The sequence below is a fragment of the Astyanax mexicanus genome, chromosome 7 (genome assembly GCF_023375975.1).
Source record: "Astyanax mexicanus isolate ESR-SI-001 chromosome 7, AstMex3_surface, whole genome shotgun sequence".
In the NCBI taxonomy this organism is placed as follows: Eukaryota; Metazoa; Chordata; class Actinopteri; order Characiformes; family Acestrorhamphidae; genus Astyanax; species Astyanax mexicanus.
The window spans coordinates 10,735,787-10,749,761 of record NC_064414.1 but is presented as its reverse complement, the minus strand read 5'-3'; the positions used below and the strand labels follow the sequence as shown (position 1 = coordinate 10,749,761).

The 13,975-nt window shown below is 35.4% G+C and overlaps 1 protein-coding gene across 1 annotated transcript; it reads right to left on the bottom strand.

The window, feature by feature from the left end:
• Positions 1–1,247: 1,247 nt before the first annotated feature.
• Positions 1,248–11,549, bottom strand: gmfb (glia maturation factor, beta). Its single transcript, XM_007247589.4, has 7 exons — positions 11,396–11,549; positions 9,477–9,573; positions 7,343–7,392; positions 6,779–6,828; positions 5,579–5,661; positions 5,306–5,379; positions 1,248–2,519 (listed from the first exon to the last, which is right to left on the bottom strand). Exons 1-7 carry the CDS (start codon positions 11,396–11,398, stop codon positions 2,448–2,450), a joined length of 429 nt encoding a protein of 142 aa, XP_007247651.1. The 5' UTR covers positions 11,399–11,549; the 3' UTR covers positions 1,248–2,447.
• Positions 11,550–13,975: the final 2,426 nt, after the last annotated feature.

Genomic DNA, 13,975 nt, shown 5'->3' with positions numbered 1-13,975 from the left:
CGGCAAGTTTAAGTTCATTTTTTAAATCTACTTGCATAAAATAAACTAAATAAGGCATTCAGCATCACTTACTACACTTAGTATCAGTTTACTTATTTTCCTGCCTCTTCACAAACTGCCTGTTTTCCAACTGCATGATACGAGCTGTACAGCGCTAGAATAATAATAACATTAGCTGAGCTAGCTAGATAAAAAGGACCAGCTGTATTTCTCTGTGTAATTTTCACTAACATGACTTGCATGTGACTTGAGTAGCATTTGTAGCAACAATGTTGAGACACATTTAGGATTAGAATAGCCCTGCCCAAGCAAATTCCTCATTAAATGTGCACTGCTGAGGTAAATGTATTGTGCTTTTTTTGCCTGGTAGGATTTTCAGTAGGAAAGTAAAGAAAGAAAACCTGCAATAAACATATTTGGCCTTTGATCAAATTGCTTTGTTTTGTTCAATTTTGGCCCATTTTTTTATTTTGGTGCAGGTGTAATGTCATTATATAAAAAAAAGATTTGAAAGAACAAACATTCTTGGGGTGAAATTAATTCAGAATATTATTAAAATGTAATTTATAATTTGTTTTTATAAAGATTTAAATCATGCAAAACTTTACAAAATTTTCCTTGCCTTATAAAATAAAATTTTGGTGTGCATATAAAGTAACAAAAATGTTGCAATCCAGTTTATACCGATAAAGCACATAAACTGCAAAAAGCCAAAAAAAAAAAAATTCTAATCCGTTTTTTGGGGGGGGTTTTTGGGGGGGGGGGGTTGTTTTTGTCACCTTCAGTATGCAGCACTTTAGCTTTGTGCACACACTGTGATTGATAATGTGCTCTATTTCTGTTCTATATGACAACATAACACATTTGTACTCTATACTTGTAGCTCTGAACTCAGCACTTATTTGTAAAGCTGATGAAAATATATTTTTGTGTGGAAGAATCTGCAAATTCCATCTACATTAAAAACCAGGACTTCTGCTTTACCTTTAAAAGACCCAAAGAGGAACGCTTGTATTCAGAAGGAGAAACAGCACTCCCACAAACAATTTCTGCACAAAAGGAGTAAAAAAAAAAAAAAATCTGAATCCGTTTTTTAGAATCCAGCATGAACTGTAAACGGCTTTAGATAACAAGAGAAAGCCTGACATCATGAACAGGGATTATTTAAATCAGATTAAAGTGCTGATCCAGGATCAATTTCCTTTCTGAACACATCTGTAATAGAAGGATTAATAATTATATTAATGTAATAATTAAAGAGTTCTCTTTTTATTCCAATTAATTTATATCAAACAGGAGTGTACATTGCCAACCTTTAGATTGTACTGCGTTTTTTAGAAAATTATTTAAAGTTTGATTAATTTTGGTATTTTTGTAAATTATTATTTCTTTAATTGATTTATACATTTTGAATTAAATTTATATCTAGTGTGTCAAAAAAACACATTATAATTGCTACAATTTTACATCAATTTAAAAACAAATAACATGATCATTAATGACTAAAGTCAATGGTTTGCTTAATATAAACTACTGTTAAATGTAAACTATCAAAGCAAGATTAAAAACAGTTAAGCTCCCAATCTGTCTGATATCCCAGTACTCACAGTCCTCACAGCTGGTGTTAAAAACAGCCTCAACATCACACCTTAACAACCTTAAAATGTCACACAGGCACTTCAAACTAATAGTAAAACATCATCATTCAGTTTACATTTGACATTTTGTTTCCACCCATTTAAAACATATGCTGCTGTTTACACTGTGTGAACATGTCACATGAACTGAGCTACAGTACACAATATCAAATAACACAAACAAATGATTTTCCTTCTCTTATACAGTCACTGTTTCAGAGATTCACCCATTTCTTACAAAAGCAACAATTTACTGGCAATACAATCTGTAAGAAATGACCCTTATTATTGTCGCTGCAGTTATGGAATGTGTCCTGAGTAATGAGTTATAGATGTAATGCTTAAAAAAAGTTATGCTGACTGCAGTAAACCAATCAAATATATATATATATAAAACAAAACAAAACAAAACAAAAAAAAACACTGTTTGTGTGTGAACTCTAAATGTTTTAGTTCATTTGCTGTATAACCAGGTTTGTATAGGCTGCTGTTACTGCTCTAGTCTGAAGATGGCAGTGTTACTGCTGTTTTTATTCAGTCTGGCTGAGAATGGAAGCGGAATGACTGGGAATGCCCTTTAACAGCAGTACATTTTTTTTAGTGTTGTTCCACGTAAAATGCTCTTCTGTTTAAAGCTGAAGCTGGTTATATGTAGTGTTCGGGGAAGGGTTCAAAAACAAAAACTAAATAAACCTAAACACATTCGCGGACACACACACTCTCACACTTTAGTGTTACATGAATGGTTTCATCTCTCGGAGGTGACATATGATGCCTTGGTCATCCTTTTCGCTGTTTCCTTTCATGCTTTTAACGGAAGAAGCCCAATTTCTCCCTCAGCCACTCCTCAGTCAGATCCTCAGTGTTCCTGATTTCAAACACCTACAACAAGACAGACAAAATCACACAAAGCAGTTAAAGTCCTATTCAATTTAAATGTGGTTTCTCAACTTCTCAATGCACCTGTTACATCCCAGTGCACCTTAAATATTGTAGCTGTTACATTCCAGCATCGCATGGTTTTGTATTTCCACATGGAAGCACAAAAAAATCTAATCCATCTGTTTTTTGTTAATCATCTAAAAGATATTGTCAGGAATCATCAATTTGAATGTCTCCTTTAATAAGACGTCAGAATAAGGAAACCAGCATAGAACCACCCTTTCACTATGTCTCACCAGTCAACCCCTACCCACTATATCAGTTAAAGAAACACAGCAGGATTAGCCAGAAGACTTTGTCTGAGGAAGGGATCTGTACCTACTGTCCGTATCAAGCCTGCAGATGAGGGAGATGTATGTACTTTCACATAATGAGTTTTGTGCTTCTGTCACAGTTAAGCATGAACTAGCTTGTTTGTGTTTTACCATTTTGCACAAGCTAACACACTAAACGCATGGCCAGCAACAGCTTATAAAAGTGACAGAGCCCCTAAACGAGTCATTCTGAAAGGGACTGAAACTTGCAAGAATAGAGCTGCGAGATCTCTTTATGTAAGAGTGATTTTGTGCAAAGAACTTTGACCTAGCCCATTAACTTTGACATAACCCATTGACCTAGTCTAACTTGTGAAAAAAAAAAAAAAAAAAAAATATATATATATATATATATATATATATATATATATATATACAGTTGTGGTCAAAAGTTTACATACACTTGTAAAAAAACAATGTTATGGCTGGCTTGAGTTTTCAATAAGTTCTACAACTCTTATTTTTCTGTGATAGAGTGATCGGAACACATACATGTTTGTCACAAAAAACAGTCATAAAATTTGGTTCTTTCATAAATTTATTATGGGTCTGCTGAAAATGTCACCAAATCTGCTGGGTCAAAAATATACATACAGCAACAAAATTTGTCAATTTTGGTGATGTAGCGAGTTGTGTCAATCAAATTAGCTTCATGTCATGGCCTCTTCACTTCTTGTAAGTGATTCTGATTGACTACAGCTGTTGACTTCTCATGAGCCCATTTAAATAGGGCTCATTTGACCCAGTGATTAGACTCAGCTACAAAAGCTACAATGGGAAAGTCAAAGGAACTCAGTGTGGATCTGAAAAAGCGAATTATTGACTTGAACAAGTCAGGGAAGTCACTTGGAGCCATTTCAAAGCAGCTACAGGTCCCAAGAGCAACTGTGCAGACAATTATACGCAAGTATAAAGTGCATGGAACAGTTGTGTCACTGCCACGATCAGGAAGAAAACGCAAGCTATCACATGCTGCCGAGAGGAGATTGGTCAGGATGGTCAAGAGTCAACCAAGAATCACCAAGAAGCAGGTCTGCAAGGATTTGGAAGCTGATGGAACACAGGTGTCAGTCTCCACAGTCAAGCGTGTTTTACATCGCCATGGACTGAGAGGCTGCCGTGCAAGAAAGAAGCCCTTGCTCCAGAAAAGGCACCTTAAGACTCGGCTGAAGTTTGCTGCTGATCACATGGACAAAGATAAAACCTTCTGGAGGAAAGTTCTCTGGTCAGACGAAACAAAAATTGAGCTGTTTGGCCACAACACCCAGCAATATGTTTGGAGGAGAAAAGGTGAGGCCTTTAATCCCAGGAACACCATGCCTACTGTCAAGCATGGTGGTGGTAGTATTATGCTCTGGGGATGTTTTGCTGCCAGTGGAACTGGTTCTTTGCAGAAAGTAAATGGGATAATGAAGAAGGAGGATTACCTCCAAATTCTGCAGGAAAACTTAAAACCATCAGCCCGAAGGTTGGGTCTTGGGCGCAGTTGGGTGTTCGAACAAGACAATGACCCAAAACACACATCAAAAGTGGTAAAGGAATGGCTAAACCAGGCTAGAATTAAGGTTTTAGAATGGCCTTCCCAAAGTCCTGACTTAAACCCCATTGAGAACATGTGGACAGTGCTAAAGAAACGGGTTCATGCAAGAAAACCATCACATTTAGCTGAACTGCACCAATTCTGTCAAGAAGAGTGGTCAAACATTCGACCTGAAGCTTGCCAGGAGCTTGTGGATGGCTACCAAAAGCGCCTAGTTGCCGTGAAAATGGCCAAGGGACATGTAACCAAATACTAATGTTGCTGTATGTATATTTTTGACCCAGCAGATTTGGTGACATTTTCAGCAGACCCATAATAAATTTATGAAAGAACCAAATTTTATGACTGTTTTTTGTGACAAACATGTATGTGTTCCGATCACTCTATCACAGAAAAATAAGAGTTGTAGAACTTATTGAAAACTCAAGACAGCCATAACATTATGTTTTTTTACAAGTGTATGTAAACTTTTGACCACAACTGTATATAATATGTCCCCTTTAAAAAATTGTGGCATCTCAAATTCCCAGTTCACCTCAAATGCCACAGCTGTTATATTCTGACACCTCAGTTTAACATCCTATCTTAAATGGTAAAGCTATCATATTGTTGCATCTTTGTGATCTGCTACTTCTCTTTTGCTATTTCAACAATGTTTTTACTTAGTTACTTCATAATGTTAGTATGTGTCTAACTAGGAATGCTATGTGAGAAATAACGTGATGCAAACCATTATGTCAAACTTTTTCAGAACCTTGTTAAAGGCTAAACTACTTTTTCAAAATGCAAAACTTTCTTATAATGTTCTGTTAGTTGGTTTACGCAGTCCTCTGCCCAAATACATGTGTCTGTGTGTGTGCACTTGTACTAACCTTAGTGAGCTCCACTGTCTGCACCAGTTTGTTCTTGCTCCCAGCGTACATCATCTGCTGCTCCGGTTTACACCCTGAGAAACACATTGATCTGATCAGAAACAAAACACTAATAGAAGCTTTCATTATGTCTGTGTGAGACCTCTGCATGGCTTGTTACACCAATACCTTGTACTTTTCCTCACTTTTGCATGAATATATATTAAGTATGTATCTACTGTGTATGTACTGTATATACAAAGGTGTGTGCATGCCTGGGTGTGACTTTCTTACCAACTGGACTGGAGAAGATGAAGCAGAGTGGGTAAGAAACTCTTCCATCGTCGTGCTGGTATTTATAACTATACACTACAAATGTGCTTCAGGTTAAGGAACAATCAAGCAAAGCAGCAGCAGTTTTACTAGCACCAGGTTATATGTATAGATTTTACCGAGCATTATAAGCACTGCAATGCTTCCCGTAGTGTATTACAGTCTCTCAGTACTAGCATGTGTTAAATCTTGAAAATGGACTAAAGACAATGATTATGTTAATGTCTAGCAAGACATTTATTATTTTGAACTGGAATTGGACAATTGCATCCAGACACAATAAGTGGATTAGTGAAGTTACAGCTTTTATTCAATTGGAAAATATAAAATTCACTATTGAATGTTCGAAAGTTAATTTTTTGACACTTTTTCATTTACCAGAATACACTGCCAGGCAAATAAAAAATAAATAATAAATAAATAAAAAAAAACAGTCACACTCTAATATTTGGTTGGACCACCTTTAGCTTTGATTGTGGCACTTATTCTCTGTGGCATTGTTTCTATAAGCTTCTGCAATGTCACAATATTTATTTCAATCCAGTGTTGCGTTTTTCACCAAGATCTTTCAGCAGCATTGATGATGGTAGAGTCTGACCTCTGCACAAAGCCTTCTCCATCCAGCACATCCCAAAGATTCTCAATGAGGTCAAGGTCTAGACTATGTGGTGATAAATCCATGTGTGAAAATGATGATCTCATGCTCCCTGAATCACTCTTTCACAATTCCAGCACCATGAATCCTGACATTGTCATCTTGGAATATGCTTGTGTCATCAGGGAAGAAAAAAATCCACTGATGGAATAACCTGGTCTATATTCAGTATATTCAGGTAGTCAGCTGACCTCATTCTTTCAGCACATACTGTTGCTGAACCTAAACCTGACCAACTGCAGCATCAACCTCACATCATTTACCAGGCAACTTTTTCTTTGACCAAGCAGTGTATATTTCTGTACAATCTAATGTATATTATGACAACGACAGATGATGCTGTGTGTGTCTGTTTTCAAGCAGAGGCCAGGTGTGTGCTCTGCCCTATTATAACCTCCTGCAGTGTCTGGAACTCTCAGCATCTCTGTGTTCGACCTGTTTGATCTGATAGAGCAGCCTGCTGGACCAGATGCTGCTGAGTGAACCTGCTACTCAGTGAAGGATATCTGGGCTGTCTCTCAGGTAGTTCATCTTTTAGATCATCAGGAGAAATATCCTGCAAACAGACACACAAAAGAGAGTTCCTAAAATAAAGGAGACCCACTTTTCACAGATACAAATAATTAGAGTTACAGAATCAGACATTTCATGATTTTACTGTATTTAAAGTTAACATTTAACTCCTGTAGCTGCTGTTGTGATTTTATTCCAAAAGATGGCACAGCACTCATAATATCTATATATAGATATTATATCTATTTATAACTCATTAATATTTATGCATATGTGATATTTTTCTGATTTGAATTGCTCTTTTTTTTTTTACTCTTTTTCCTTTTGGTGCCTAAATAAAAAAAAAAAACTTAATATATTTTACTGTATATGCCATTTTAATACCATTCAAGTGTTTGAACATGGTGTGACTGATAAAATAAAACTTGGTCCATCTAAAAATACTGTGGGCCCTTAATGGCCACTTACACTTACTTAAATTTCTAGATCCACCTCTGCTGATGAGTATATTAGTAAAACAGCTTTAGTCTCATCTAACAGGTCTGAATCACACTCACCTCATGCTCTTCATCTAAAATGACCAGTTGCCTGTCCTTATCGATCTTCACTGTAAATAAAAAAACAGACAGACAGTTACAGGCAGGGCAAATATCTTAAAAACAAACTCAAATCAAGGCTCTAAAGTGCCAATAATATACATCAAGTACCACGTGTTATTGCTTCCATACAGTTGTTTGAAAGCTAAAATGTAAGAAAAATAAACGTTAGATATGTTTCTAAAGTTATACCACAGTGTCTAGTCTGTAAGCTAATGTGTAAATCAGTAAATCAAGCATCAGCAGATATATACATGTGGAAAATGGGATACCAGCAAAGCCCCGGAATTCAGAAATCAGGCCACCATGCCTAGTAGTGTTCTTCTACAGGTGAAAAAACATGATAAAGTGCCTGGTCAGGGGCTCCTCTACTTGAAAAGTGCCCACCAGTGGATTTAATGTGCTCTAGGTGGTTTATCTATGTGTGAGAATGAGGGTAATTTTCATTATTGTTGTGATGTGGTGCTCTACAGGTGCCTCACAAAGGCAGACTGCGTTTAATGGTAAAAGATAAAGTTGTTGTCAGTGATGGTAAAGTATAAATATATATATTCCAGCTGTTAACATGTATCTTTTTAATTCATGTCTATTCAGAAATGTTCATAAACCTCACTGATGCATTTATTTTGTCCACATTTTTGCAGGTTCTCTGAAACCATATTGATATGTATCAGAGCAGTACCACTGCCAAAAGAACACAAAGATGAAGAAACTCAGGGGTATTTTTTTACACTGATTTTAGCTGTTTACCCTGTCGGCCCTTTTGTCTTTTTTTCTTGGAAATACATTAATCACAACCTCCTCCTCTGTCACCATGTTTGTTGTCATCATAATATTTTGACTCCAATCCGCCCTCAAATCAAATCAGGTTTATTGTCACATCACATGGGTGTCGTTCTGCTTTAGAAGATGCTCTTCTTAACATCAATGCCAACATAAAGAACACAAGGAAGTATGATCAGTGATCAATCATGACAAACAGCTATTCATCAAACTGCTTCTTTAATGTAACTTGATTTCTAAATGTATAAAATGTTAGAATTTACTATAAAACATCCACACATTATGACAATATTTTTTTATCACTTCTAAAACGAAACTTGGGCCTGTAGTGGAATTACCAAGGTTTATGCACTCCATGATTTTTATGACTTTTCCAAGCCTTCTGTGCAAATTGTTATGACCATATGATCTTTAAAACATTAGTACAGACATGGACAGTACTAAAACTAAAAATCCATGTAAAAACTGATTATAGTAGTAGTAGTGGTATCTTACCTAAAAAGCTGAATAAACTTTCTGCACATCTATGCCTTATATTTGTCTGAATGAAGATAGACAGCATTAAATGATCATTTCCCTCTGTTTTAATTTACAATTATAGTGCAGCTAAAATGCCAATCAGAGTAGGACCCACACAGACAGCTAGCTAATTTAAAGTAAATTATTCAATTATTTTTAGAACCAAAACAGCTTAAGTCAACAAAAAAACAAATTTCCATCACTTTTTCAAACTTTATGGGTGTTTTTATTTTTCCAAAATTTATCCAGGTCTGGAAAGTGCTATGTTTAAATTCCATTAATTTTCCAGGTTTTTCATGACCATACGAATCCTGAATTACATAAATAGTTATTTTTTTCACTGTAGTAAATAATGTAATCATATACATAAACCTCTAACAGCTCCCTCACAAAAAAGTCATTACACCAAACCCTTTGTGTTCTGCTCAGAGCAAAATAAGCTGATCTGTTGCTGCCGTCATGCTCATTAGTTTGGTCTGCAACCATGAAAATGAAGCTCTGATTGATCAGATTTTAATCCTTTTGACAGTGCAGAAAATAGAGCAGACTCTGCCAGAAAAATACGTAGTGTTGTAATCTGTCACTTTTGGACTCATGTGGATATCAGACTTATGTCGATATGCTTTTACAATATATGCGTTTTGCATTACATCATATTGTGGTGACTGGATTATGACTATGTACAGCACCGGGAAGCTACTGTGAAACAACTGTCCAGCCCTAGTCACTAGATGCATTTCCCACTGCTGAAGCTGAAGATGACTGCAGGCTGGGGTGTAGAGATGTTACTCACTGATGATAGCAGCATTGTTGGTTTCCTTTCTGAAGCGGAAATCCCTCAGCTTCTTCACCAGATCTCCATCCACCTCACACACCACTAAAGACTCACTCTGCAAGGAAACATTTTAAAAAGAAATCTCAACTAAACACATTTGATCCTTTATCATGAAATGTTCAGTATGCTATTAAACAACACAAATTATGCATTGCTGAAGAGTTAAGGCATGAATAAACTTAATCAGGGTTTATTTGGTGTAAAAATAACTCTTCTAGAGAAACCTCACCAGTCAGTATTATTTACAGTGATACTGAATGAAACTAAACATCTGAAGCTCTAAAAGCTCCTCAAATAAATTTATTACAACAAATGGTTATGTATGCACTGCTTGGTGGAGGGATACATAAAAAACACCTAAAGAAAATGGACTTGTTCAGATCAATCAGAACAAAGTTTGGTTTCATATATCAGTCTTTCAAACGTACAGCTACAGTGTGTGTATTTGTAAGGGATGAAGAGGGATTAATTGCGCTTGGAGAAATGAAAGGGGTGTCCCATATTGTATTCACACTGTTCTCATTTCCGATTAAATAAATTCTATTATATCTGTCAGTATCATTTATTTTACTTCAATCCTGTATATATGGAGTGCATTATTAGTATCATTACATGTTGGACCATTGACCTCTGTTACAGTCTGGTAAAAAAAAACTCAATTAGGGGTGTGCCATATCATATGGTATTTAATGATATTGATAAAATGTATAGATTAGATCTATAAAATTTAATATTCAATGTTTTGTCATATCGCCAAGAATCTACTGGTCCACCATTGTAAATGTAAAAATATTCATATTTCTTACAAATGTTTTCCAGAAGTCTAATAAAGCTCTGCAGTACTTAACCTCTAGCACTCTTGTGTGGATGTAGAATGGGCGAGTCTAAAAGTTGGATAGGCTGACATCAGCAGAACCCTGACCAATCACTAGCCTAACTTATTGTAACCCCGCCCTCTCTTCTAGTCTGAGCAACCAGAAACAGCAAGCTTCTGAGTGAGCCAACTTGTACACTATCCAAATATTCAAGTTTTGTTTTTCCATCTTAAGGCTGTTTGTGTTGTAAATGTAAACAAACATTTCCTCACCAGTGATATTGCTAGATGTTAGTCACGTAGGTTCATTAGAATATTATGACCACGCCCACACAGTTCACAGGTCTCAGAGAGGACTTTTAAAGAGTGTTTTATCATATTTCTGCTTTGAGTTCTCTATTTAAACTTTGCTGAATTCTTCAAATAACACCCAAGTTTGGTTTTGTTCAAAACAATAAATATAAAATTGTGTTCCCAAAAGCTTTAATATGACCACATCACTGGTTTTCACTGACAGGACTGTTAGCTAAAGTCAATGAGCCTAGACGTCAAAGGAATGGGCCTCTGTCTGTGTGTGTGTGTGTGTGTGTGTGTGTGTGTGTGTGTGTGTGTGTGTGTGAGAGAGAGAGAGAGAGAGAGAGAGAGAGAGAGAGAGAGAGAGAGATTGTGTGTGTGATTGGGCGTGCATGCTCCAACATGTTTACAGCTCAAATATGCTACTACAAGAATTTAACATTCCAGCTCTGAGAAACAATTAAAAAATATATCAATTTACAGAAACTTAAACCCTCTTAACTTACAGCCGTGTGTGTGTGTGTGTGCGTGTGTGTCGTGTTGCAGCACATCACAATGCACTGGGTGTAACTGCAGCACGCAGGGAGGCAACACTTTCCCCAACACACACACACACACACACACACACACACACACACACACACACACACACACACACACACACACACACACACACACACACACACACCCTCACACACACACACACTGGCTGACAGCTGCAGCAGCAACTAGACGCCACACACACCCTGTTAGTTCCATATCTACTCACCATTTTCCCGGATCTGATCAGCAGCAGCAGCAGCAGCACTCTGTGTGTGAATATCTGAATGTGTGTGTGAGTGTGTGTGTGTTTTCCTGTCTAGTCTCGTGACTTCAGCTCATCCAATCACCATATTCAGTCTGCCCTCCAACTCCAAACCGCCCAATAATGCAACTCCTTCTTTCTCCAAAGGCTAAATGTCCAATCACAGCGCTGCTTCTTTTCTCGACCTGCAGTATAACAAATCACGGCACTCCTTATATTATTGGCATGTGCTCTGACCAATAAAATCGTTACTACCAAGAATTACTTCACTAGTCAAGTTTAAACACTTGCGTGTAAGTTAAAAAATAGTTAATTTTGTGCCAAAACCTTTACACAAAATATAAAATCTGCATAATGAAAAGGGAAAAGTGTATGTTGCAAATTCAAAAATATATATATATATAGCAAATACATATTTTCAAATTTACTTGGCTTCTTTTTTATTCTTTGCAATTATTTATAAAATTATTAGCGAATGGATTTTGCCAAGCTTTGCTTTCAATTCTGTGTTTTTGTGGATTTTATGTTGGATGTGGATTTTTTGTGGATTTTGCTGATGGATTTTGATTCTGGAATCTCTTGTTTGCTTATGCTTTTCTTTTTTTGCTTATATGTATAAATAATTAGAAATTTTGATTTCAGATTTTATATTTTTGTGTAAAACAATTGTACATGCATTTTTACCATACATAGACAACATACTCTCAAACACAGGCAACGTGTGAGAAAATCCAATATTTTATAATTTAAAAAAAAACCTTTTTACTGTCTAGTTTATTTACAGCTCTGAAAAAAATTAAGAGATTAAGAGACCACTTCAAACGGATCAGTTGCTCTGATTTTAGTATTAATAGGTAGATGTTTAAAACGAACATTGTTTTATTCTATACACTACTGACAACATTTCTTTAGTCAGTGCGTTCAGACATCAAATAATACAAAGAAAATACGTTTATATTATATATTTATATTCATTGAGAAACAAGGACAGTACTAAAGTGTGTAATACTCAGGAAGTGAATCAATATTTGAAGGAATAATCCTATTTTTTATCACAGCCTCCGTCCATCCGTGACTCTGACGCTGAGTCTGACGGCTTGTGACTATCTTCCTCTAGCAAAATTAAATGAACATGGTGAATATTTTACTATTTAGGATACTTCTTTATATTGTATTGTAGCTTATACTGTGGTCCTGTAGTGTACGAATGGACATTCTAAATAATATTGATTAATATTAATATTTTTATTATTATTTGTGGGAATCACCTTTAACTGTGAATCAAGGCATTAACTGTGAGTGTAGATTCAGAGACACATTTAAATGAACATTGATTTCATGTGAGAATTTTAACATTAACCTATAAGACACCCATAAGGTTATGTTAGTAAATGTTTTTCCATCATCAACATTAGAAGATGTAATTATAGAAAAAAAATGTTCTTTGTTATCAAAGATTCATCTGCATTTTTTTGTATTTCATACCAATCCATAGACAAACACACACACACACACACACACACACACACACACACATATATATATATATGTATATATATATATATATATACATATATATATATTTGTTTTATAGATTTTTGTCTGAACCCTTTGACGTGTATAAAATGGAGGATCATGACAAGAAATAAAAAGCAATATTTACTTATGTTTAATAGATCAAACCGATTCAATTGTGCTGTGATAAAGGGTTATTTATGTGCATAAACTTCAGAATAAATCAAAATAAAACACTCCTACTATGAAATTAAACTGGACACTAGATGGCAGCGTGGATACAGAACTGTAGATGACAGCATTAGTTGATTTTATCAGCTAGTGTGATCCTTTATGCTGAACTGGTTAAAATATTCTAAAATATGTGGAAAGAAATTTACCCACAATTACTTTCCACATAATTCTACATTATGGAACAAACGGGTTATTGCTATCAATAGGAAATCTTTAAATCTGAATAGTTTAACAGTGGTTTAACATTTGTTCTATTGAATTCAAGAGGCCAATTTTATCCTTTAAAGAATTTACTAAATAGTACATCATTATCTCCTGCAAGGGATATGACAACATTTGTAAAGCAGTTCCTAGCCCCTATACTCCACTATACTCTAAACTCCTTTATGGGGATTTTGACACATCCTATTTAAACGAGAAGACATGAGGAGACATGCTTTATTTTAATTTTGGCCATGTCCTATTACTCATAAAGCTAAAGAAACCCAGCAACAGCAATATTCCATGTTAAATAAAATATTTAAATTCCAGACAGGCCCTTGTAGTTTATGTTTTGGAGAGACAGTTGAAAATGTATTTGTTAAATGCTCTTACAGTAGGATATTTTACATAATTTATCATATGGGCAACTTAAATACAAATATTTCAGATTTAGTTAATCTGGTTATTATTATAAATATCATATGTTGTAACTGGAAAGACATGCCATCCTGTTTATACATGATTTTGCCTGTTTTTTCAAGTAATAGATATATAATTAGATAGATTAAATATATTAAAAGACATGAATAGAAA

Coding starts and splice junctions, on each gene's coding strand:
- gmfb (XM_007247589.4), bottom strand. Junction 6,829..7,342: donor TTTTAGATGAAGAGCATGAG/GTGAGTGTGATT, acceptor GTCTGTTTGCAG/GATATTTCTCCTGATGATCT. Junction 5,662..6,778: donor CTACCTGAGAGACAGCCCAG/ATATCCTTCACT, acceptor AACCTGAAGCAC/ATTTGTAGTGTATAGTTATA.